Source organism: Rhinopithecus roxellana, chromosome 10 (assembly GCF_007565055.1).
Source record: "Rhinopithecus roxellana isolate Shanxi Qingling chromosome 10, ASM756505v1, whole genome shotgun sequence".
Lineage (NCBI taxonomy): Eukaryota > Metazoa > Chordata > Mammalia > Primates > Cercopithecidae > Rhinopithecus > Rhinopithecus roxellana.
The window spans coordinates 10,918,530-10,943,155 of record NC_044558.1 but is presented as its reverse complement, the minus strand read 5'-3'; the positions used below and the strand labels follow the sequence as shown (position 1 = coordinate 10,943,155).

General features: G+C 41.1%; 1 protein-coding gene and 1 pseudogene across 2 annotated transcripts in view; both read right to left on the bottom strand.

Annotated features, from left to right (window-relative positions):
• Nucleotides 1–15,393: 15,393 nt before the first annotated feature.
• Nucleotides 15,394–18,631, bottom strand: LOC104672867 (annotated as a pseudogene).
• A 133-nt stretch (nucleotides 18,632–18,764) lies between these two features.
• Nucleotides 18,765–24,626, bottom strand: part of A2M (alpha-2-macroglobulin) — a 46,421-nt gene continuing 40,559 nt past the window's right edge. The window contains exons 30-36 of one of the 2 annotated variants that reach the window (XM_010376703.2): nucleotides 23,707–23,925; nucleotides 23,411–23,538; nucleotides 21,545–21,635; nucleotides 20,809–20,877; nucleotides 19,796–19,898; nucleotides 19,240–19,281; nucleotides 18,765–18,896 (exon numbers count right to left, since the gene is read on the bottom strand). In XM_010376703.2, the coding sequence (XP_010375005.2) occupies nucleotides 18,880–18,896; nucleotides 19,240–19,281; nucleotides 19,796–19,898; nucleotides 20,809–20,877; nucleotides 21,545–21,635; nucleotides 23,411–23,538; nucleotides 23,707–23,925 (669 nt within the window). In that variant the 3' untranslated portion in view covers nucleotides 18,765–18,879. Of the gene's footprint in view, nucleotides 19,282–19,795; nucleotides 19,899–20,808; nucleotides 20,878–21,544; nucleotides 21,636–23,410; nucleotides 23,539–23,706; nucleotides 23,926–24,626 lie in introns of both variants that reach the window. The other variant, XM_010376702.2, reaches the window with a different exon arrangement.

Here is a 24,626-nt window from a genome sequence, read left to right as displayed (position 1 = left end):
ACTTGCCACCTAGTGTCAATTATTGATTTTAATAAACTCCAGAAAAAAATCTTCGTAGGAAGCTGAACCTGAAATCTATAGTAGACTCAATTATTAAAATAGAGCTCTTTGTAAGCTTTCAGTTGGTCTAAAACTTGTCACATTGGTGCAAAGCATTTTGGCTTTCCCTAAGTGGTAAGAAATACAGTTTTAAGAAGTAGAATATACTTATAGCCCATTTTCCAGGAAAATTTTCCATGAGAAATAAGAATTACTGTAATACTCTCCTTGGACCTGTCTCTCTCACACTAACTCTGCCACTTGTTATCATCCTAAACAAAATCTGATCTTGCCACTGTGTTGTCTCTAAGAGATTTCATTAGCTTCCTATTGATGGCAGTGGCTGCTGCCATCGCGCCCCCTGCAGCTGGGGCTGCACACTCCATGGAGCCAGTGGGAGCTCCGCCTCTTCTGAGTTGGGATGAGGGCTCCACCAGGTGCTGCTGCAGCCCTGCAAACCTCAGTCCTCCAAATCTCAGCTGCAGACCCAGGCCTCCTGCTCTATGGAGCAGGCAGAAGCCCCGTCCTCCTAGGTGGGGCTACAGCCGTCCAAATACGGCTGTGGATATGAGCCTCCCTGTGCTCTTGGAGGGGGCCAGGAGTAGGCAGGATCTGCTCTTCTGGGTGCAGCTGCAGCTGCCCAATCCACAGCTGCAGACCTGGGCTTCGTACTCCACGGAGCAGGCAGGAGCCAGGGACACATGGGAACCTTGCCTCTTCCAAGCTGGTGAGGCGGGAGCTTCCCTGGCACAGGACCTGGGCATCTCTGCAGTGTGCACCCTCATGGGCCCAGAAAGGTCCCTCCCACACTCTTGTCTTTGCAAGCTCAGGGGTGTCTGCTTGCACTGCCTAGCCTCTCTCTGCTCCTGGCACTGGCTTGGATCTTGGAATGGGGACTTGGGGGCCATGAATGGCAGCAGAAGGCAGAGTCCTGGGAGGAAGGGGGCGGGTCCTCAGTAAGGCTGCACCTTCAGACCAGGAGGGGCCTGAAGGCTGGGGGCCAGGCTGCCAGTCCCACCAGCTGGAGTGGGGACTTGTGTGCCTCTTCCTGCCCACCCATGGATGCCCATGGACCAATCAGCACACACTTCCTCCTCTCCAAGGTCCATAAAAGCCCCAGGCTCAGCCAGAGCAAGAGAGGATGGAGAGAATGGAGAGAGACTCAATGGAAAGACCAGCTGCAGAGAGGAACTATGGAAAGACCAGCTGCAGAGAGGAACTACCCTTTCTGCTGAGAGCTTCAGAGACTTCCAGAGATGGGACTACCAGCTGCAGAGAGGAGTAACTCTCTCCAGGAGGCCAGCTGCAGAGAGGAGCAGCCCTCTCCAGGACTTCCTCTCTGCTGACAGCAGATGTCAGGATGACCTGTCTACAGAGAGAACACAGCTGCAGAGAGGAACTACCTTCTCTGCTGACAGCTTCAGAGACCTGCAGAGAGGAGCAACCCTTCCAGGAGGCCAGCTGTGGAGAGGAGCAATCCTATTGCCTTTTAAACAATCAACACTTCCACCTCTTTTGTGCTTCTACATTTTTGAAATCTCCTTAGAAAACGTGTTCCTATACAGCAGGTCCTCCAGTAAGATTGTTCTGTTCAACCTCGTTTTGTTATAACGTTGATGAGAAAAAAAAATTTCTTCCCAGTCAGGGCCACTTGTCTGTGTGGAGTTTGCATGTTCTCCCATGTCTGTGTGGGTTTCCTCTGGGCACTTCAGGTTCCTTGCAAATCCCAGAGATACGTGCTTTAGGTTCACTGGCACATTTCCATGGTTCCAGTCTGAGTGTGAGTGTGGGTGTGAGTGTGCCTGCGATGGAATGTCCTGTCCAGGGTTGTTCCCACCTTGGCCGTGAGCTACCAGGAAAGGCTCTGACCACCTGTGACCCTGAACTAGAATAAGTAGCTTGGAAAAAGAAAGAAAGAATGAATACAAATTATTGTGAAGTAAAAACTTCACAATAATTTGTGAAATTAATGGCTGAGAATGGGATCCATCAGATGTCTACCCTGTAAAGTAGATGATAATCATACAAATACATGGCAATAAATGAGGCAGGATGAAAATGCTTGGCATTTCATGTTGAACTGCATGCTGGTTGGTAGGAGGTGCTACCTCCTACCAAAATTTTGGTTTGTAAACATTTCTTCCTTGACTTACCCCATCACCACTATGGAAACCATCCCTATAAACTTTATAAAAGTAATCAGGAAGAAGGAAGGTGGAGAAATGAAAATAAACCCAGCTTGCAGCACACTCAGCAGTAAGCACTAGGTCAGCCTGTGCTTGGACCTGCTTCCTCCTAGTTGTTTGCTGCCTGTTGCCCTAGAATCACACAGACCCTGGATCGTAGTTCCCCTTAACTGCTCTACAGCTAACAACTTGAACATTATAAAATGTAAACTTTTCCATTTGAGATATCCTTTCAGGTCCTGTATACTAATGAAACTACTGACATCAGCTGGTCTGAAGGACCCCATAGGAGCTGACTCACCAAAGAATGCAGTTTCCATGTCCTGATGAATTCATTCGCCTTACCCCAACCAAACAATGATCCCGATTCTCCAGCTCCTCACCCTCCATGATCCCCTTAAAAGCTCCAGTCCAGAACTCTTCAGGGAGGTGAATTTGAGGGTCTCCTCATATCTCCTCACTTGGTGCCCTGTGAACATTAAACTCTTTCTCTGCTGCAAATCCTGCTGTCTCCATGTAATTGGTCTGTTATTGTGCACTGGTCATACGAATCTGTTGGTCACGTAACACCACGAATGCTGTCACTCAGTGATTCACCATAAATTGGGGAGTTGCCTTGTTTTTATTTATTTATCACATTTAATTCAATGTTCAATATTAGCAATGTTTTGGGTCTTCATTTAGAAGTTTGGTGATGTTTCTGTGATCAGATATATGCTGTAGAAACAGCTCATTTTATTTTTTAAATTTAAATATAATTTTTATCACCAAAGTTATGTACAAAATTTTAAAAAGGCAAATTTTCCTATGACTTTTTATGAAAAATAATCGTTCATTGACTTCTTTAATCTTTAATTTTTATGGATACAAAATAGTTGCATGTATTTATAGGGCACTTTTTTTTTTATACAAGCATACAATGTGTAATGATCACATGATAAATGAGATATTCATCACATTAAACATTTATCATTTATTTGTGTTAGGAACATTCCAGTTCCACTATTCCAGTTATTTTTAAATGAAGAATAAATTATTGTTAACCATAGTTGCCCTACTTTGCTACTGAACACTAGATCTTATTCCTTGGTTATATTGATTAGCCTAGGGTAAAATTGGTTTTGTTCTATGTCATGTCACTTAAAGTTGTAGTTTCTGAGAACAAATCAATGATATTAAGAGAGGATATACTATACAGGTTGAGCATCTCTAATCCAAAGTGCTCCAAAATGTGAAACTTTTTGAGTGCTAATGTGATGCTAAGAGGAAATACTGACTGGAGCATTCTGAATTTCCAATTTTTGGATTAGGGATGCTCAACTGGTAAGTATACTTCAAATATTTCAAATCCAAAAAATTCAAAATTCAAAACACGTCTGGTCCCAAGCATTTTGGATAAGGGATACTCAACCTGTACTTATTTATACTTCTCCAGTAACACAGGATTCTCTCACACACGTAAAACTGATATCCAGAGGTTTTTCAACCCAAAGTCATACAAATGGTCAGTGGCAGATTTTGGACTAGAAGTTAAGCTAATTCATTTCTAATTCCATGAAATTGTCATAATATTATGACTCCCACCCAAACATAACTTATTACTTAATTGATTGATTGATAAATTTTCATCATTCTGCAATACAGAGCTTCTATCTAGACAGGCCAGTCATTTTACCTGGTGCTAAAATAAACCATTTCTTCTGCTTTTGCAAGAAATGTTTCCACTCAGATATACTCTACACTCCTGTCACTAATCTTCTGTTTAAAATTGTTTTCTTGGAGTGAAACTTTCCCAGATTGCCATTACATTGCTTTGCGTATTCTGAGGTTCTGCAGTATTGAGGCTGTTGTGAATTGCTCCTAAATTTATGCTAGGTGCTCTTACCTCAATTTGGATGTCATTATTTGTTTATTGCAAATACAGGGTACAAGGAAAAGCAGCAAGTGAGCATGGAGCAAATTTGCACTGAGTGAAGAAGGAATCAATTAGAGAGACTTTAGAAGTAGATACTTATTTACCAACCTCATGCAGTATCTGTATTGCAGAGACAAAATATCCTTTTAAAAAGTCCTGGGTCTGGGGTTTCCAGCAAAGCCTTGTTTATAGTCAAACGTTCTCTTGCTCTGTGTCTGTGGAGAAAAGAGGAAAGCAAACAGAGTGACTTAGGGCTTGCCAAGGACTGAATATAATTCTAACTGGATATGGACAACAGCAGGGCTTGCTAAAGGAAACCAAACTGGCTATGGCTGAGAATGGAATCCATCAGATATCTACCCTGTAATAAAATTACGAGGTAATTTTATTTACATTCTTCTGATAAGAAAAGTAGGAAGCCTTTCAAGGAGTTAGTGTCCCTGTCCAAAGATGTATATTTCTGTGTTATCTTGCGGTATGATAAATCTGGTATCAACTAATAAAGACGAAGATGATTTTGTATTTAGGAGGACCAGTTTTGAGAGCAAAATGAAGGCTTGGGATATGGAGAGCAAACTGCCTATCTGGGACTGCAGGGAATACTGTATTCAGTAAAAGTTGCTTCATCTGAAAGACACAATGGGAGAAAAGCTTGAGAATGGGAGCTTCAGTGGGACAGAGCTACATGGAGAGGCTTTGACCTATTAGGACTGCAAACCATACCGAATCAGGGCCTGCGTGATGACAAAAATGTCAGCCCACTGGGGAAATATATAGACGTGGTCCAGGAATTTCCACTCTTACTCTGGTGGAAAATCAAAGGCTGCTCGTGCTACAGTGTTTAAGCAAAGTACTGGGGGGGGGGGGTCATGCAGGTATGTATTCTTTCAGTTCTTATTCCATATTTGCTTCTTTTTTCTGGCATGATATTTCTTATATCTTTTCCTCATCTGAAAGACTTAGCATAATTCTCCCCATAAATCAGTATAATACCTACAATTTTACTTGGGGTGTGTGTATGTATATATGTGTGTGTGTGTGTGTGTATGTATGTATGTGTGCGTATGTATGTGTGTGTATGTGTGTGTGTATGTGTGTGTGTGTATGTGTGTGTATGTGTGTGTGTATGTGTGTGTGTATCTGTGTATGTGTGTATGTGTGTGTATGTATGTGTGTGTATGTGTGTGTGTATGTGTGTGTGTGTGTGTGTGTGTGTGTGTTTTACGGATGGGGTCTCACTCTCTTGTTCACTGCAGACTCAAACTCCTGGGTTCCAATGACCGTCCTGCCTCAGCCTCCAGAGTAGCTGGGACTACTACAGGTGTGTACCACCATGCTGGCTGATTTTATTTTTCAATGTTTTTTAGAGATGGGCTCTGGCTTAGCTGCCCATACTGGTCTCAAACTTCTAGCTTTAAGAGATCACTCTGCCTTGCCCTCCCAAAATGCTGGGATTATAGGCATGAGCCACTGTGCGCAGCCTCTTCATTTGCCGTTTAAAGACCACTCAGGCTATAGTTCTCTCTCCTCTCTTAGTTTCTACTACAATTATTTGTGTAGTTCTTGGGCTCTTCTTTATTGCTCTCCATTGCTGTACTACCTTTTTAAGGAGATTTATGTATGCCTTTAATGATAAGCACTTCTTTGTAAAACTCTTGGTCCTTTGGATTATTTTGCATGATTGATAGGCTTACATATCAATATATGTGTATATTACAGGTAGTTTTTGCAGTAATCTTGTGGGCCAAGGAGGAAAGAATAAGATATGGAGACAGATTAAACTGAAAACAAGATGTAGAAGGGTTTACCACACCTTAATTCCTTTAATAATTGAGGTTTGGCCTCACCTCCACTCATGTTGCTACTATCTCAAGAGAAATAACTCGGAAACAGAAGGTCAAATACTTCACATTCTCACTTATAAGTGGGAGCTAAATAATTTGTACACATGGACATAGAGAGGGAGATAACAGATATTGGAGACTCAGAAGGGTGGGAAGTTGAGATGGCATGAGGGATGAGAAATCACTTAATGGGTACAATGTACTCTAATTGGGTGATGGCTACACTCTAAGCCCAGACTTCACCATTATGCAATGTAGCCATGTAACAAAACTTTATTTGTACCCCCTAAATCTATAAGAAGTAAAAAAGAAAAAAAACCCAAACAAATTGGCTTTTATTTTTCCATCAAAGACACCACGCTGGAGAGAACTGAATTTATCTAGGATTCTGTTTTGCTCACATGTCTCATAGTAATCATAGGCTTTCACAAAAGCAGGTTCCAGCTTTCCTACGGGGGTGTCTTGCAGAAGAGTGAAAGAAAATGTCAGTATTTGATCTGTAACCTAGGAAAGCAAGGAGTAAATATTCGGAGCCAGGGAAGCCTCATCTCTTTTTCTTTAGCATCAGTCTTCATCCTTTGTTTTTTTTTGTTTTTTTTTTTTTTTTTTTTTTTTGTTTTTGTTTTTTGAGACGGAGTCTCGCTCTGTCGCCCAGGCTGGAGTGCAGTGGCCGGATCTCGGCTCACTGCAAGCTCCGCTTCCCGGGTTCCGGCTATTCTCCCGCCTCAGCCTCCGAGTAGCTGGGACTACAGGCGCCCGCCACCGCGCCCGGCTAGTTTTTTGTATTTTTAGTGGAGACGGGGTTTCACCGTGTTAGCCAGGAGGGTCTCGATCTCCTGACCTCGTGATCCGCCTGTCTCGGCCTCCTAAAGTGCTGGGATTACAGGCTTGAGCCACCGCGCCCGGCCAGTCTTCATCCTTTGAAAGACAATTTTTTAGTGGGCTGATAGGATTCATTCTCCAATTCATTGTGCTCCCTAACTTCTCACATAGGTAACAGTTGGATGGTGATGTGGATTTTAGAGTAGGAACCTCAGGAACTTGAGCAGAGGCTCTTGAGAGTAGGTTAGAAGTTTATTGGTCTTTTAAACGATTAAAATAATATATATTCCCCCATAATATCCAACACATGGCTCTGCCTATAGTGAGAGATGGATTATTTATACCGGCAAGTTGACTCTATCTATATTAATATTAATATTTCCAAATATTCAGGAAACAGACACACATCAGGTGTTGTTCTTGTGCTGCTAATGAAGTTAATGAAATTACACTATAAGACTGACTGTGATTAATATATCTAGACTGATAGCATATCTATCATCTGTATCTATCTAATCTACCATCTACCTTATCTATCTATTATCTATTTATCTATCTATCATTTATCTAACTTCTCTCATACATGTATGCTAAGGTAAGCTTGACTTAATCACTGACAACCCTTGGAAACACTTCTTATCCTTGATTACCAACTTTCAACATGGCTTCTGGATTATGAGGCTTATTTAAGGAAAAGAGTGTTTATCTGAAGTACACAGAAATATTCATTTTCTCATTTTAATATAAACAAATCCATATACACTGGCCTCCCCCAACCCTCTCGTCTCTGACATTCCAAGTCCCAGGAAGCTTGCGACGAAGAATGAGGATGTAAATATCTCATGTGAACAGAAAGGATGTGCTTTTCCAAATGGTCTTCCTGATGACTGCTCTTCTCGTACCACGTGCTTCCCTGGTAATGAGCCCCCCTGGAAGGACTGTTCACCTGGGTCTGTCTAGCAAGGCTGGCAGGGGCCCCATCTGGTCCACAGAAATCGAGATATGGTTGTTGTGCACTTCTGTCCTCTCACGTGGCTAGATCTTTCAAGCCGAGGAAAATAAGAGAAATCACCAGTGTTACTGAATAAAGAAAGCCTGTGGGGTAAAAAGAGACAAATAGACTGTGAGACTGAAGAAGTCTATATATAAAAAAAGCTGGGGTTACATTCATTTAAATGAGTTCGAAGGCACTTGTCCAGTAAGATGAAAACATATACAGAGTATTATGAACACCACCGCATTAGATATAAGATTGAATATTCATATGATTAAGTAATAGGCATCTTTGGCATTTGTTTGAAGGTGAGGGAGAAGGATCCTCACATTGGATAGCTAGTCATCTGAGCTGATCTGTGAAAACATCTGTCTCTACACTGCCGTTCATCTCAGCTTTCTTTACATTTTCACAGTACTTAAAGACTATGCCAATGATTTTGGTACTTAATTATATCTTGCCCTGAAATGTCATTTGACAGTTTTGGCTACTCATGTTTAATAATTTTATCTAGAATGTAGGCCCACCTTCCTTATATTTCTTGTATCAGCACCTAGCACAATGCTAAACATATATTTGGTACTATATGAATTCAATTTCCTTAGATTATGACCAATGTTGCTTAACATTATTAGGATACTGCTGCTATATTCTTACATGGGATTAAAAAAAATCCAAACACCTAGCACCTATTTACCGTTTTCACTGTGAGTTTCAATGGATAAAACCAGATATCATCTTGGATATATCCAAGACTAGACAGCTCCCTGTGTAACTACAGATATAAGAAAGAAAAGAAATAAGCCTCACTATCTTTTGAATCTTGCTCTCTGTTAAGGTTCCACATAAGCCCTGACATCTTTATTTATTTTTATTTTTAATTTTATGCATGTATGTATGTATGCATGTATGTATGTTGAGACAGGTTCTTGCTCTGTCACCCAGGCTGGAGTACAGTGGCATGATCACTGATCACTGCAGCTTAGACTTCCCAGGCTCCAGCTATCCTCCCACCTCAGCCTCCTGAGTAGCTGGGACCACAGGTGCATGCCACTATGCCCGGCTAATATTTGTGTTTTTGGTAGAGATGGGGTTTCACCATGTTGCCTGGGCTGGTATTGAACCCCTGAACTCAGGCGATCCACCTGCCTTGGCCTCCCAAAGTGTTGGGGTTACAGGTGTGAGCCACCATGCCCAGCCAGCCCCGGCATCTTTAAGTAGCTTTGCTAACTATTCCTGTGTCCTCAGTGATCTTTTCATTGCTGGAAATAAATCGCCTTTACTGTCATTGTGAATGGTTCTGAAAACTAACTGCATAACAGAACCACCTACAGAGTTCATTAAAAACATAGATGCCTGTTAGCTGGATGTGGTGGTGGGTGCCTGTAGTCCCAGCTACTAGGGAAGCTGAGGCAGAAGAATTGCTTGAACCTGGGAGGAGAGGTTGCAGTGAGCTGAGATCGCGCCATTGCATTCCAGCCTGGGCAACAGAGTGAGACTCCTTCTCAAAAAACAAAAAACAAACAAAAAAATACAGATGTCTGAGTACATCTCAGAAATAATAAATTAAATCTTTATTGATGAGACCTGGAAATCTGCATTTTAAAATAAATTCTACAAAGGACGCTAACCAGATTTTAGAATTGCTGGTATATGTCGCTTCTTTATAACTTACGTGTTTTGGATTAATGATGATCCTTTTCCGTCATGTGAAGACTATCTTCACAATTAGACTATAAAATTTCTCTAGGTAAGAGACAGTATCTGTATTTATATTTCCTGTGGTTACTTGAATATGATTTTGCTTAATTCATACGTCTTGCTTTTATGAAACACATTTAATTTGTCTATTGATGATGGATCAAATTGTGAATATTATTTCTTCTTTTCATCCGAGAAGCTGGTATTAAATTCCTTTAAACAAGTTTGAAGGATTTTGTATTTATAACCAGAGTCATGGGTTCTATTCCAAGTAAAACTTTTTTTGTTTTTTATTTTTTTATGAGATAGTATCTCACTATGTTGCCCAGACTGGTTTTGAATTCCTGGGCTTCATGTGATCCTCCCATCTCAATCTCCTGAGTAGCTGCCAGATAAAGTTTCTGAAGAGTGTTGTTGAATTGGGAATCTTTTTTCTGTTAGAAAAATAGAATTTTTGTTTTTAATAGAGATGGGGTCTTGCTATGTTTGCCAAGTTAGTCTTGAACTCCTGGCCTCAAGCAATAGAGATGGGGTCTTGCTATGTTTGCCAGGTTGGTCTTGAACTCCTGGCCCTCATCAAGGGATTTCAGTATCTCTCTCCTCTTGCCCTGCCAGGGCAAAAGCATAGGCCGGCAGTGCCTTGGTGTAGACATGGCTGTCATGGGCCCCTTCCCTTGCTGACTTTCAGGCTGACTCCAGGCAGAATAGGGCATTACTGACTACAGGGTGAAGACAGAATGATGGTATTTTGACTTATATAAAAAGAGGTCCTGCCAGGTCCTAGAATAAACATAAAGACTATAAGATAGGTGATACCAGTGCTTTTCATATCTATCTATCTATCTATCTATCTATCTATCTATCTATCTATCTATCCATCCATTTATCTATTCCCTGACCATCTTTTTAGGAATCACTCCTTTTTAAAAATAAAAAGAATTGCTTTCTGATTAAAATGTACATTGACAAAAGCAAGGCTAAAGGCCATGTGCTTTGGATGGATTAGTTTTGGCACACAATCCAGGGCTTTATTGAACAAGTGGATCCTCCTGAAGGAACGACAAATATGATGCATAGTGTTGTGCAAAAGAAAAGCTGTCACTTGACTTTTAGAGGAGTATTATTAATATTATAACCATAGGCAATATGATTATAACCTCATACCAACCTCTGGTAATATTATAACCATAGGTCACTGGGTTTCATAGCAGCGTAGGAAGCTAGGAAATTAATGTGGTACCTACAGGGACTGGGAGAGGAATCTCCAGAAGGGAGATGGTGATGTAGGCAGAGAGGGTCATTTCATCTTCTACTCTTCCTTGTGAATATAAGAGAGAGAAAGAGAAATTAGCTCTACATCAGGAAACCTTTAAAGATGTCTTCTCTCTTCATGGTTAATCTGTTTTCTTCTATGATTCCTTGACAATTCCTCTCATCTATATTCCCACTGTTCCACTCTCAACCTAGATTCCATTTCTTTTTCCTTGGTGAGTGGCTTTTTTCTCCTTTGCTGTTGCCCTTCCATATTCTCCAGTCCCTTCCTTTAGGAATTTTCTTGCACCTTCTTCTTACATGTCTTCACCCTTAGAGAAATCGCCATGGACTGGTGAGTCAGCAGGTTCATAACTAGCGCACAAAAGAGATGATCTTCACGGCATTGTTGAACAGTGATCTAGAAGTCCTGAAATAGCCATTGTCCTTCTGCTTCTGGGAGAGCCATGTGAGGGCTTGGGTAATGTACACTTCATTGATGAAAATGAAGTGTCGAGTTTGAGCAAGGGTCTCACTCAAGGCCTTCAGTAAAATTCAACACCCCTTCAACACATAGCAAGATCTCATCTCTACAAAAAAATAAAAAAATTTAGCTGAGTATGGTGGCACGTGCCTGTAGTCCCAGCTACTCAGGAAGCTGAGGTGGGACGATCACTTGAGTCCAAGAGTTTGAGGCTGCAATAACCTGTGATTGCACCGCTGCACTCCGGCCTGGGTGGCAAGGCAAGACTCATTATTATTGTCTTTCCCTTTACTCTTTATCAGTAAACCTAATTACATGTCTATCCTTGCCATTCGATCATTTGAGAAACACATGTTCAAAATCTGTTTCATCTTCTGCTTGAAATGCATTTTATAAGGTTATGTTTTGGAAAAAAAGGAATGCTGCTTTGAAAATGGGTTGGCTGTGCCATGAGTTTATAGACTAGTGCTTTAATGTTGCTTAGAAATCAAAGACTATAGGGAAGTAGTCATTATGCTGGAAATGCGTTGTTATAACATCATATCTCATATGAATATCTCAATCATCATTGTTGTATAATACAAGAAGGGAATTTAGAATATTATTGTATAATGTAAGAAAGGAATTTAGAAAACAATTATGTTGACTCTTTCATTTTTACTAATGAGATTGAGGCCTGAAGAAGAGGCCTTTTAGCTCCTAATTCAGTCTTTTTAAAAAATGATGGCAATAAAAATAATCTATTGAAAGATGATATTTCAAAGAGTGTTGAACGGGGGAGGGGGGGTACAATCAGAGGGGAAAATATTTGACTGTGGACTCTGAAAGTAAATAGCCTAAGAGCAAAATTGAAAGTTTAAAAAGGAAGGAGTTAGCCAATAGAGTAACTATACTTTATTTGCAGTGTAATTTGACTTAAAAATGATTTTCTTTCTCTTGGTACTCTTCCCTTTGCTTCAAATGGTGTTTTTTCCCCCTCTGCTACCTCTCATACATGTGTCAAAATTCTCTGTTCCACGTGATGCATCTTCTTTACGAAATATTTTTATATTCCACAGAAGCGTTATCTTCTTGTGTGTACATTGTATACCTATTGTAATAATTATTACATTTTATCTTATTGTCTTTTTATTGTTGTTGTTGGGTGGCAATGTTGTGTCTAACACATCAAAAGAAGTGGCTTCAGTTCTGGTTCTGCCTTACCATCTACATGACTTTGGATGATTAATTTGGCCCATGCAATATTGGATTCTGTCTCTCTCATACGGGCAATAGGCCTGCTGCACCATTTCATTTTTATCATCTTTGCTAAACAATTAGCATTTATTCTAAAACATAAACTGATTTCTTATTTTACCTAGATCATGGAACACTATATAGTAAGGATATAATTTGGTATGTTTGATCTTCAAGTTGGTGAACACCTCTAAGCCCATGTCCTGGAAAAAGAATGATTACCCAATCAAACATAAATATTTAAAAATTATATAAAAGTAGAATACCTAAGTCATGACATTACAGTTTTACCTAACCAAGAAGAGTTACAGAATACTCAGTGCAGTAGTGGAATAGTATAATTTTATTCTTTGAAGACTTTGAATTTTGTTTCTCATACTCTTTAGCATAGCAAGGCTGAATAGTGCAATGTATTTACTATGTACTATATTTACTATATATAAATGTATGTACTCTATTTACCAATATAGTATCCTATTAATCCTAAATAATTCACAAGGCATATTAATGGATAATATAGGCTTTACCTTAATAAAGTTGCAAACATTCTCTTCATTGTTGTGTGACATTAAGTACGTGAGTAAAGACGTTATCCTATTTGATACAGTCTTTTTCTTCTCCCTCCTGCTGAAACTTGGAATGAAGTCAGTGATGTCCTTCATACTTGGCAGATTATATGCCCATAAAATACAAGAAATAAAGGGAAATATTTTTTCTCTTCTTTCTTGAATGATCGCCAGTGAAAAGAAAATAACCGATGTGATTACTACAAATTATTTCTTGCATGTGTTTATGATCTATAAAAAAGACTATGTGGGTATTTCCTTTTAAACAGTGTCTTGTCCTAACGGTGTGTTTACCATGTTCATGAACAGACCCAAAATACTCCAAATACCCAACAGTAACAGAAACATCAAGAGAGTTCAAGGATAAACTTTGGACCTTATATATTGAGAGAGATGATACTTAGAATACAATTTAAAATAAAATACCTTTATATAATTATTAAGATACTATATATTAAATGTATAATATATTAATTCCAGTTTGGGTGACAGTGAGACTCTGTCTCAAAAAAAAAAAAAAAATACATTGACTATACCTAACCTGTAGAACATGATAGCTTAGCCTATCCTACCTTAAACATGCTCTGAACACTTGTATTAGCCTACAGTTGGGCAAAATCACCTAACACAATAGATGTATAATATAGCTGATACATTTATATATTTGTTTATTTTTTATATTTATATTTTATATATTTAGTATATATAATATTATAGTATATTATATTATAATTTATATTTATTATATTATATTATATTATCACTTATAATAAATATAAATTATTTATTATGTTATATGTTACATGATATATATATAGCAGATATACTAAATATCTATTGTGTTAGGTGATTTTTTATACAATATATAAATACATCAGATATACATTTAAACAATTAAACACCTAAATTTTATGTGGATCAGTACTACTAATGGCTTAGGGTAAAATGACAGCTATGGCATAACTAGAATGTTAAAGTGCCATGTCTCAGACAACGTGGATGGACATAAAGTATTCGAGAGAATACTCCATAATAGAAAAAAAGGTTGTAAAGACGAAAAGACTAAATAAGACCTTTTTTTCTTGAGCAATGATTTGCCCAGGCTGGTCTCAAACTCTTGGCCTCAAACGATCCTCCTGCCTTGGCCTCCCAAAGCATTGGGATTACAGGCGTGAGCCACTGCTCCTGGCCAGAATTCTTGATTAAACAATAAGGTCTAAATAAATTTAAAACCCTTTTATTCTTTTTATTCTTGCAGGGTAAACTCAAATATTCTATTTCTTTCCAACTTTGTATTCTTGTTATAACATCCCAATATTCTATGAGGCAAATGGATGCTTATGACCAACTGGCTTGAAATGGGAGAATATAGGGTTGGTGGTGAGTCACATATAACAAAATGCAAGAGAATAGCACCATATCATATTTCAAAATAAAATACAAACTCTATATAAAACTGACCCCAACAAGTCTCCATTTCATTTCCTGTCACGTATCCATATGCTTTCCTGGAAAGAATAAATTTCAGTTCACAAAATCAGATGTAGAAGATACATTACTTTTTAAAATTCTACGTAATTTTAATTCCAAGATTCCCATGCCACCAGGCTGGTGGGAAATCCATTTTTAGTTGTAATTAGGCCCTTTCTCCAGTATCACATATGAATTTGAGTGTAATACCCCAAAACTTGAGAAGGCCATTGTATCTCCAGTCTACCGGGGCAATGAATAACTTGAGCACCTGATCATTATAACGACCCAGTAGTGTATCTTTTTCTTTTACTCTACGGTGAGTTTTTCTAAGGGAGGAATCCTATTTTGTTTAATTTTGTATTATAGCATGGGATATTGTGCCTGGCAGATAGTAGACAATCAGTTAGCATTTCAGGAATAAACACTCTTGGTCAGTGATACAGCTAATGATTTGCAACAAGCATATCCTTAAAGTACATTTTCAGTAACGATTTCCATATGAACAAAGAAATAAACTAGAACTAAGAGGTAAAATTTATTATAATCCTGTTGTCTTGTCCTCATAGGCATACTCTGATTTCTTTTAAATTCTGTGGCCTGGATTGACACTTAAGTTGACAGCTAATTATAATATTTATTAAGCTCTGAAATATGCTGTCTCCTGGCCTTTTTGTCTGAAGTTGTTTGAGGTGTCACCATGGTTGGAAGTTAAGAGCATGGAAGCTAGACTTCTTGGTCTTGAATTCTAGCTTTGTCACTTACTAGCTTAGTAACTTTGGGCAAATTACATGTCTCTGCTTCAATTTCCTCATTTGTTAAGGTAGTACCTATTTCACAAGGCTGATGGTGGCTGCAGTGGGGCGTCCAGAGCTGCCACTGCCATCACGCCAGCTGCAGCGCGGAGGGGAGGGCAGCGGCGGCGGAGCAGCTGCGGGAGCCGCAGTGACTGCTGTGGGACGTCTGTGCCTCCGTCCCCTGTGCCTTGAGATCCCAAGGCAGCCGACTCCGCCGCCACCATCCTCGCGTTGCCGGATGGGGGGACCTGCTCCCAGGCCCGGAGCCTCCGCGGCTCCGGACCCTGGCCCTACGTCGCCGCTCCCCCGAGCCGCGGTGGGCGTGGGGAGGAGAGGAACAGTCCCTGGAGCCTGCCGCCCTGGAAGCCGCCGCGATTGACCGGGCTGAGTCCCCCGCTGGAGGGGGAGCAATGTAGTCGGGCACGGAGGGGCAGACAGAGAGGTGCCCCAAGGCGGAGCTGGGCGCGGGGCGGTGCGGTGCTAGCATACAAAGCGCGGGGGCTGGGCCCAGGGCGCGGAACTGGGCCAGCCTTCCGGGCCGGGGTGGGAAGTGGGAACGGGGCCCGCTTTGGGGACCCGGCTAGCGGTGTGGCCACCGCGCACATCCCTACAGCGCCGCGTTCCTGCGCCTTGGGAGGAAGCTCTGAGTAGGGCCGCCCGGGGCACGTCTCCAGGGTCCGCCCGGCATTGGGGTGACCGCCGAGCTAGACGCTCCAGACGGCCAGGACCCAGGGCCCGCGATCTGCTCCCGCAGGCGCCCCCCAGGCAGGGCCGTGAGCCGGGCGAGGGAGAGTCCTGGGCTGCCCCTGAGCCCCGGGACCACTGGAAGAACTTGCAGCAACGTCACTCCTGCTCCGGACGCCGACCCGGACCCAAGGAGGACCTGGAACTCCCCCCTCCTCCCCGCCCCGCTCCCACTCACCACCCCAGGCTGCAGGGAGGTGCCACCGGAGCTGCACACTCAGAAGCAGGTGAACTAGGGACAAGCACGAGCCCTGCCCCTTCCGAACTGGTGGAGCAGGAGCTCCCCGGGTGCAGCTGCAGCCACCCTGCCGCGGCTGTGGACATTTCTGTGCTCTCGGAGGCCCAGCAAAGCCCACTGCCCACTGCGGGCTCGAGGGTGCCTGCTCCCGCTGCCTGGCTTCTCTCCACTGTTAGCACCCGCTCTGTTCTCAGGGCAAGATCGGGCCGAGCCTGCGTACTGTCACAGCCTCGCTGAGTGTGCACACGCTCAGGACAGCACTGACACGCCAGTCCGCTGCCGTCTCGGCCCCCTCCGGAACTTGGGCACCAACAAGCATGGGAGAGAGGCCGAGAGGGGGCTGAAGATAGCTGGGCACTGGCTTACAGGCGCCTCTTGGCATGAACAGCCTGGCAGCAGGAGGCTGACAGGTTCCTGGGTGGAAGGGGGTGGGTCCCCAGTGAAGCCCCACCCTCAAGCCGGGGAGGGCCCGAAGCCTGCAGACCAGAGAGAGAACTTGTGGTGCTGTTCCCTGGGCCCACCCGTGGCTGCCCATGGACCAATCAGCACGCATTTCCTTCCCTCTGAGGCTCATAAAATCACGTGGACTCAGCTAGATTGGAAGAGAGGATGGGAAGACAACGGATGACCTGCCTGTGGAGAGAAACTACCCATTCTAGGACCTCCTCTCTGCTGAAAGCTGAACACTCAATGGGAAGACCTGTTTGCAGAGAGGAGCCGCTCACTCCAGGGTCTCCTTTCTGATAGAAGCTAAACACTCGTTGGGACACCCTTGCTGTGGAAAGGACACCCTGGCTGTGGAAAGGAGCTACTAACTGCGGTTCTCCTTCCTCTTCGTCTTCCTCATCCTTCTGTTCCATTGCTGAATAATGCTCCTCTTCATCTGTCTCATTCTCCACTTGTCTGCTTGATGCAGGAGCTGAGGAGCCGCACAGCAAGGCTAAAAGAGCCGTAACACAAACAGGGCTGCAACATGCCCCTTTCTCCCCACAGGGAGAGAAGAGCTGTGGCCCTCTGGAGAGCCCAGACCTGGGAGCTCCTTGAGCCCGGGCTGTGACTCTCTCTTTGGGGCCCTGGTTAATGTCACTGCATTCCTCAGTGCCACTGTGGGAAGCTGCTTGTGGTGCACCTGGTCCAGGGGGAAGCTGTTTGTTGTGTGCCTGGTCCAGCCGCCTCACGGAGAGCCTGTACTGGTGCCTGGAGCTGCCCAACCCAGGCAGCAGCTGGTGTGTGTGACTGCACGGTGGCCACGCTTGCTCACACACCCCTAGCACTCCCCTCACCGCTGCACCCCTGTCTCAGTCTCTCTTGGATCCGGGACCCAGGTTGCCAGCAAGTGGGAGTGGGCGGAAGTAGCCCAGTGGGCCCAGAAAAAAACTCAGGCAAAAGTGCCACCAGACTGGCCAGGAAAGTGACACCTCAAGGATCCCATGATGCTGATATTTTAATATCTGTGTGGTGCTTACAGAATAAGCACCACACAAAAGTGATAGCTTTTATTTCTTCTTTTGTTTATCCTGGAGACAGAGCTAAGGATTGCTTGAACTTCAAAGTCCTTTCCAGTTCTTAGTTTATACAATCCATACTCACCTTCTGCCTAACTAAACATTGTCATTTTTGTGCCAAATGAAGAGTAGGACTCCTAGGATTGTCCTCAGACTCTCTTGGCTCAATCCTCCTGCTTTAATCTTTCCAACTTCTTCAAAAACTCCTGAAGCTTTTGCTTCTCCTTCCATAGAATGGAAATATATGTTGCAATACTTACTGCAAAGAAAATTATCTATTTTAAAAATAGACTAAAGAAATATTGTGAGACATCAGACATCAGTCAGATGTTGTGAGAACTGATTTCTGCATCAGAGTATCTCCTTGACTTTACAGCTATCCTTTCGTCCTGGCTCAAAGTTCCAGAAGAAAGATGCTCCAATATAATACTCCTGTTTGGACTTTGAGTCATACACATTCCTTCTGCTGAGAAAACTTGCTTCTGCATGAACCCTCCCTTCATTATTTTCAGCTCATCTATTATTGAATCTTAGACCCCAGGGTAACTGACTGATGAATCTCATTAGTGGCAGATTTTGGTGTAACACAGGACACACAACTCCCAATTCAGGTCAGGTCCCAATTATCCTGCCTCCCATTATGACCTGTTCAATGTTGTATTCCATTCTACTTCATTTTAATGTAAAAAGTCTTTTCTGGTGAAGCCAGTCTTGTTTTCTCATAAAAATTCACTCTTCGGGTTTTTCATAGGGTATTTCCATAACCACCTTCCTAGTATATAACCCAATACTTTCTTCTTTCCCCACAGTCCTTACATGAAGCCTACTCATACCAACATGACTGTATCTTTTTTTTTTTTGTATTCTGAAGTCCCTCAGCACTTGATTCCTTTAAGTTTTATCTTAGTGTTCTATTGGGAATCATATGGAAATGTAAAAAGATATTTATTGAATGAACAGGAAACAGGGAAAGACATAGACCAGAAAAAATGTTTATTCATCAAGTCTTTAAAGATACAAAAACATGTGTCTTCTGTGGAGCTCAGAAAACAGGACTCCAGCAAAGCAGTTTTCAGCCTTGTGGTCTTCAAGCATTTCCAAGATCTGTGACATTGGAAAGAAAAAAAATTAAGACAGACTTGGGTCTCCATGAGCAGAGAGTATTCTTTCCCTTAGTTCTGAGTGGCATAGTGCCCAAAGAAACCTAGTCAGTACAGTGGGAACCCAAATCTATTACAAATCTTTACCCATAAGCAATCCTACGGACTGTCTGAGGTTTGACAGAGTCAGTGGCCCTCTCCAGTAAATGTGTTTTTCTATAATAATGTGCGGTGTGAGTAATCTGATGTTTTTGACAAATATTTACCCAGGGTTTTATGAAGGAGAAAGTTTGGGAGACAAGCTGAAGGAGCTCTGACTGCCTTTTGAAGGAGTGTGAGTGACTTACCTTTGCTGCAAGGAGCATTGTATTCAGCAATTGCAAACTCATCTGGAAAAGAAAAAAACCAACAAAAAACCAGAAATCATTACATGAAGTGAGAAAGAAAGCAAACATCTGTGGGATACAGACCAAGGAAGGAGTTTGCTGTGGGAAGAACAGTATTGTACCAGAAACATTAGCATCACTCATTTGATGCATTGCTTGCTACCTTATATTCTCCTTTCAAATACCATGCTTTATATTTTCTTTTATCCCAAACTCCTGAAGGACTCTTCAGATGTTCTACTTACTTAAATCTCATGGTCATACAGTCTATTTATCTGATGAAAAGGGAACTGAATATCCCACAGGTGTTTCATATTATTAGTTGATATATTTATAATGTAGGTTGTTTCTACAATGTGTGTATAAGAGACAAAAAGAGGAGCATCAGACTCGATGGAAACAAAGTGAAGTGATAATGTAATTACTTAATGTAATAAATAGCCCCAACACATCTCCCAAATCTGAATTTCTGTGATCAGGAATTAAATATTTCTATGTGAAAATCACTCTCACTCACCCGTCTCGTAGTAATCATAGACTTTCACTATGGCTGGTTTCAGATCTCTTACTGGGACATCTTGCAGAACCGTGAAGAACAAGCTCAGTGTCTGATTTGACACCTGGAAAGCAAAAGTCAATTAAATGACCTTTCAGGAAGCTTTCTTCTCTCTTCGAATTAGTTTTAAAGTATTCACCTGTTTTTCGGGGAAAAGCTTTATCATCCTACAGCACACTATAGGGTCCTTAATTAAATTGTGCAGAAATCTCTCAGAGGGGATGATAAATTCTCCAGATTATTTCTTAAATAACTAACACAACACATATATTTCTGTCAATGCCGATACATAGCTCCTTTCATGGGGTGAATGATACATACTTTTTATTGGATGACTGTGTTCATTTTTAAATATCCAGAGATTTGGTATAGCTTCACTTCTCTGTCTTGCAGGAATACTTGTGTAGACTCAAGGAGGCATCTAAAAGGTTGATCTTTCCAGGCTTAAATTTCATAAAATTTGTAAACCATAATTCCCATCAACATGTGCATGAACAAACTCTCTTACCACACGTATCTATAAAATCAGATTGGTTTATTGGTGAACTAGTCTTATTATTTTATGGTTCAAGTCCTCGTGGAGATTGACAGTTTTTTTTCCTTTCATATTGTTGTTATGTTGATAATTAACTAATAATTGACTAATCACAAGTGCTACTTCCTTATATTACTGGGTATCAAAATAACCTGTCAGCATAATAAACACATTCTGTGAAGATTTCTTGCTTATGGGGTTTTAGGAATATTCATATCCCAAGATCCTAATAAGCCATTTCTATCCATAATGCCTGGTGAAGTACAAATAAAGGAGAGGAGAACATTCTTTTAGAGTTAACATTAGAATTCTGAAATTTCTAGCATGGAAGTGATGTTTCTAAAATGCATTTACCTTCCCAGATGTTCCCTTGGAGGATTATTATCTACGTTTTTTTTTTTTTTTTTTTTTTTTGCAGATAGACTGGAAGGTCTCTTACCTTATCCAGGTAAATCAAGACATGGTTGTTGCTGACTTCCGTCCGGCTCACATGGTTAGATCTTTCAAGCTGAAGAAAATTGAAACACCACAAATGTTAATAAATAGATGAAACCCCTGGGGAATCCACAGAAAAAATATTTTGTATTGCCAAAATAACCCTGAGGATAGAATTCTTCAAATGTTTTTTGTAAGCAAAGATAAAATGTAATACAATTAAAAATGAAAGGCATAACGGGTTCAATATCAGGATGACACAAGACCAATGTGTAAAGTTATTTATCTGACGAAAAGACAGCTAAGTATTCTAAACTTGGTAGTCACTCATATTTCAAAGTTCAATTCAGTTTCTATTTCTTCATAAGGAGTTTTTTTCCTGTTTTGCTTGCTCTATTATTCTTTTAACTTCTGTAATACTTATAGTTTATGCCAGTCATTTTCATATTTTTCACTGGTTCATGTTCACATGTTTTATCTTCTTAACAAAATTCTGAGCTAAGAAGAAACTGAAAAACACCTGCTGACAATCTTTTTCTTGTAGTCACGGGTCCTAGCGCAGGGCTCTGCACATGGTGAGCATTCATACCAACACGTGATTATATTTCTGAGCTTGGAAAAAGCGTAAGGCTTTGATATTGATTGATTTTCGTAGTATTTTAATAATTAGTATTGTCTTATGCTCGGGATACATACAACATTAAATCAAACAGGGCATTCTGAGGTTATGATAAACCTACCATTTTCACTGTTGGCTTCAGGGGAATGAAGCCAGAGACCATCTTCACATCAACGATCGCCATGTTGGAGGCAGAGCGGCTCCCGGTATAACTGAGGATCCATGGAAGGAAAGGATTAGTGTTTTCTGTGTTTTTAAATATTTTCTTCTTCTATGTCCATGTTAAGCATTCCACAGCTCTAAAAGGTACATGTAAGTCTTCCCAAATATCTTATCCCAGTGGTTTGTAAAAGTGGTGTGTATAGAATTTTAGGAAGCCTATTGAAGCCACCGAGACCAGGCCCTGCTCTAGACCCGATGAATCAGAATTTCTACCGTGTGGAGGCTGAGGATCTGCATTTTTTTTTTTTTTGATGGAGTTTTTTGCTCTTATTGCCCAGGCTGGAGTGCAATGGCATAATCTCGGTTCACCACAACCTCCGCCTCCTGGGTTCAAGCGATTCTCCTGCCTCAGCCTCCCGAGTAGCTGGGATTACAGGCATGTGCCACCACACCCGACGAATTTTGTGTTTTTAATAGAGACAGGATTTCTCCATGTTGGTCAGGCTGGTCTTAAACTCCCGACCTCAGGTGATCTGCCTGCCTTGGCCTCCCAAAGTGCTGGGATTATAGGCCTGAGCCACTGTGCCGAGCGGAGGATCTGCATTTTAAGAAAGCTTTACAGGTGAGGCACAGGCTGTTTGTGACCTCTAATCTATGCCCATTATTTTATTTATTTAATTTTATTGTCTTTCAGCTGACAAAATGATGTATATTATGAATAATAAATTTCAGTCTACATTATTTACAAAAGCAGCAATAATTTATAATGTTTACTTAAACACTGGCTTTCAACAAAACACTTAGAAACACCTAGCGTCTTGTCCCTGAGAGTTTGCATCTGAAATTTGGACTGCTTAATTTATTTTTTGGCATATATATATGCCAAATTAAATGAAAAAAATATATATATATTTAACTTTTAGGTTCAGGCGTACACGTGCAGGTTTCTTATCTAGGTAAACTCGTGTCATGGGGGTTTGGTTTACAGATTACTTTATCACTTGGGTACTAAATTTTGTACTCAATTGTTATTTTTTCTGATTCTCTCCCTCCTCCCATCCTTCACCCTCAAGTAGGCTCTGGTGTCTGTTGTTCTCCATTTTGTGTCCATGTGTTCTTATCCTTTAGCTCCCACTTACAAATGAGAATGTGCAGTGTTTAGTTTTCTGTTCCTGTGTTAGTTTGCTAAGGATAATGACCTCCATGTCCATCAATGTTCCTGCAAAGGTCATGATCTCATTCTTTTTGATGTATGCCAGTTGTTTGTTACATAGATTTTGTCTTAACTGTTTTCCTCAATAGTATCCCCAACCAAGTTATATGTCTGTGGAGAGATAATTTTTTGTCAGATCTGCAGCTATTTAAATATTGATGCATATAAGTATGTCTTCCCCCAAAATTAATTATATCATATATAACCTGAGATTTATTTATTGCCAGTAGGAATTCTAACTAAAGAGTCACTACTTCCTTCTAGTCAAACTTTTCAATAATTTTTCATCTCTGTTTTCAATAAAGCAAGAATAATATAGGATTTCATTACATAACAAGGAATTCAGGTCAGAGACAATGCGTAATATTTATTTAGTTGTTATTGAGGGAAATTATTACCCTTTAAACAATGAGGTTGCACAATGATAGATCCTGGATGGACAATGTAAACCCCATCATTGAGAAATTATATTATACCAACTTAAGAGAATACATTGCATTTTTAACGAATAGGGCAAACATCTACTATTGTACTGCTTTACTTAAAGAGGAGTTCCAGTACGAAGATTGGTGGTTATTCTTAGGATTAGGTGATACAGTCAGAAGGTCTTACCTGACATTTAGTGAGATTTGGAAGCTGGTGTGGGCTTTGGGTTCATCACAAGTTTCAGGCAGAGTCTGCACCCCTAACGCGAATGGGAACGCTTCCTTTTCTGGGAGAATATTGTATTTCAAGGATGTCTATGGAACATCAAAGACAAAATCAGTTTTTTGCCCTTTCCTAGAATTCCTCTCAACTTCCCTAACTCTTTCTCTGGTTTGCCCCATTGCTTTCTGAGTTAGGATTTCTCAGTAAGAACAGCTGCTGTCCTCATCTGTCCTCTGTCCTCACCTGCCCAAGAGTCTTACCTGGAGGTAGACACATCCTTCTCCTGTCACTTTCATGCTGTATTCCCCAGGCAGCTCTGGCAGTGAGACCTGCTGCAGTAACAGGCGGTTGCTGTTGTCCACTTGGAATTTGTTGGAAAATGTCCCTGAAGACTGGATAGTCACCTGTGCAGCCTTCCCAGTTCTGGCAAATGTGGCTGCTCCATATTTGGACAGAGCATGGAGAGCCACCACTGTGTCCTGGAAGAGATAGATGAGTGAGAGAACCCATTGGGTATTTTAAAGCTTTGAGGACTGAGATATTTTTCAAAGACCCATGTGAGGGACTTTGATTTCCTGCTTCCCTCACTGCTTAAATATTGGAGTTCTAATTTCAAGATTGATTCTAATCTTTAGATAGTTGAAGAGCCATAACATTCAAATATCTACCTTGGGCTGTATGCCCTACACGTCTATTTTATTTATCAGAAAATTGATCCTTTTTTCTCTGTAAGTATATGTGGAACATGGAATGTGGAAAATATATGTGAATGATAATCAGTTATTGGCATCAGCTATTTGCTAACATGTCTTTCTTGACAACTGTGGTCGTATCTGCCATCACCCAAGCAAAGTTCAGTCTGGCTCTCTCCCATATTAAACTGCTCAGTTGCTGAGGTCAGTGTCCTGGAGAGAACCCAAGGTTCTTTGCAGCCATGAGCAGAGTCATGCTTCAGTTTCTCCAAAAGAAATAGAAGATGAATATTATAATTATCTTATGGATTGAATGACACTTTTATTTGGCTTTCCCTTTTTATTGGGTGATTTCCTGTTCCCAGTGAATGTCTGCTGGTAGGTGTCCTCATCAACATTGAACCTGGATGGCCTCCTTCAAATAATGTATTTCTAAGAAATGAATGATAACCTTTAACAAAATTACTTAGTTTTTTTCACTCATATGA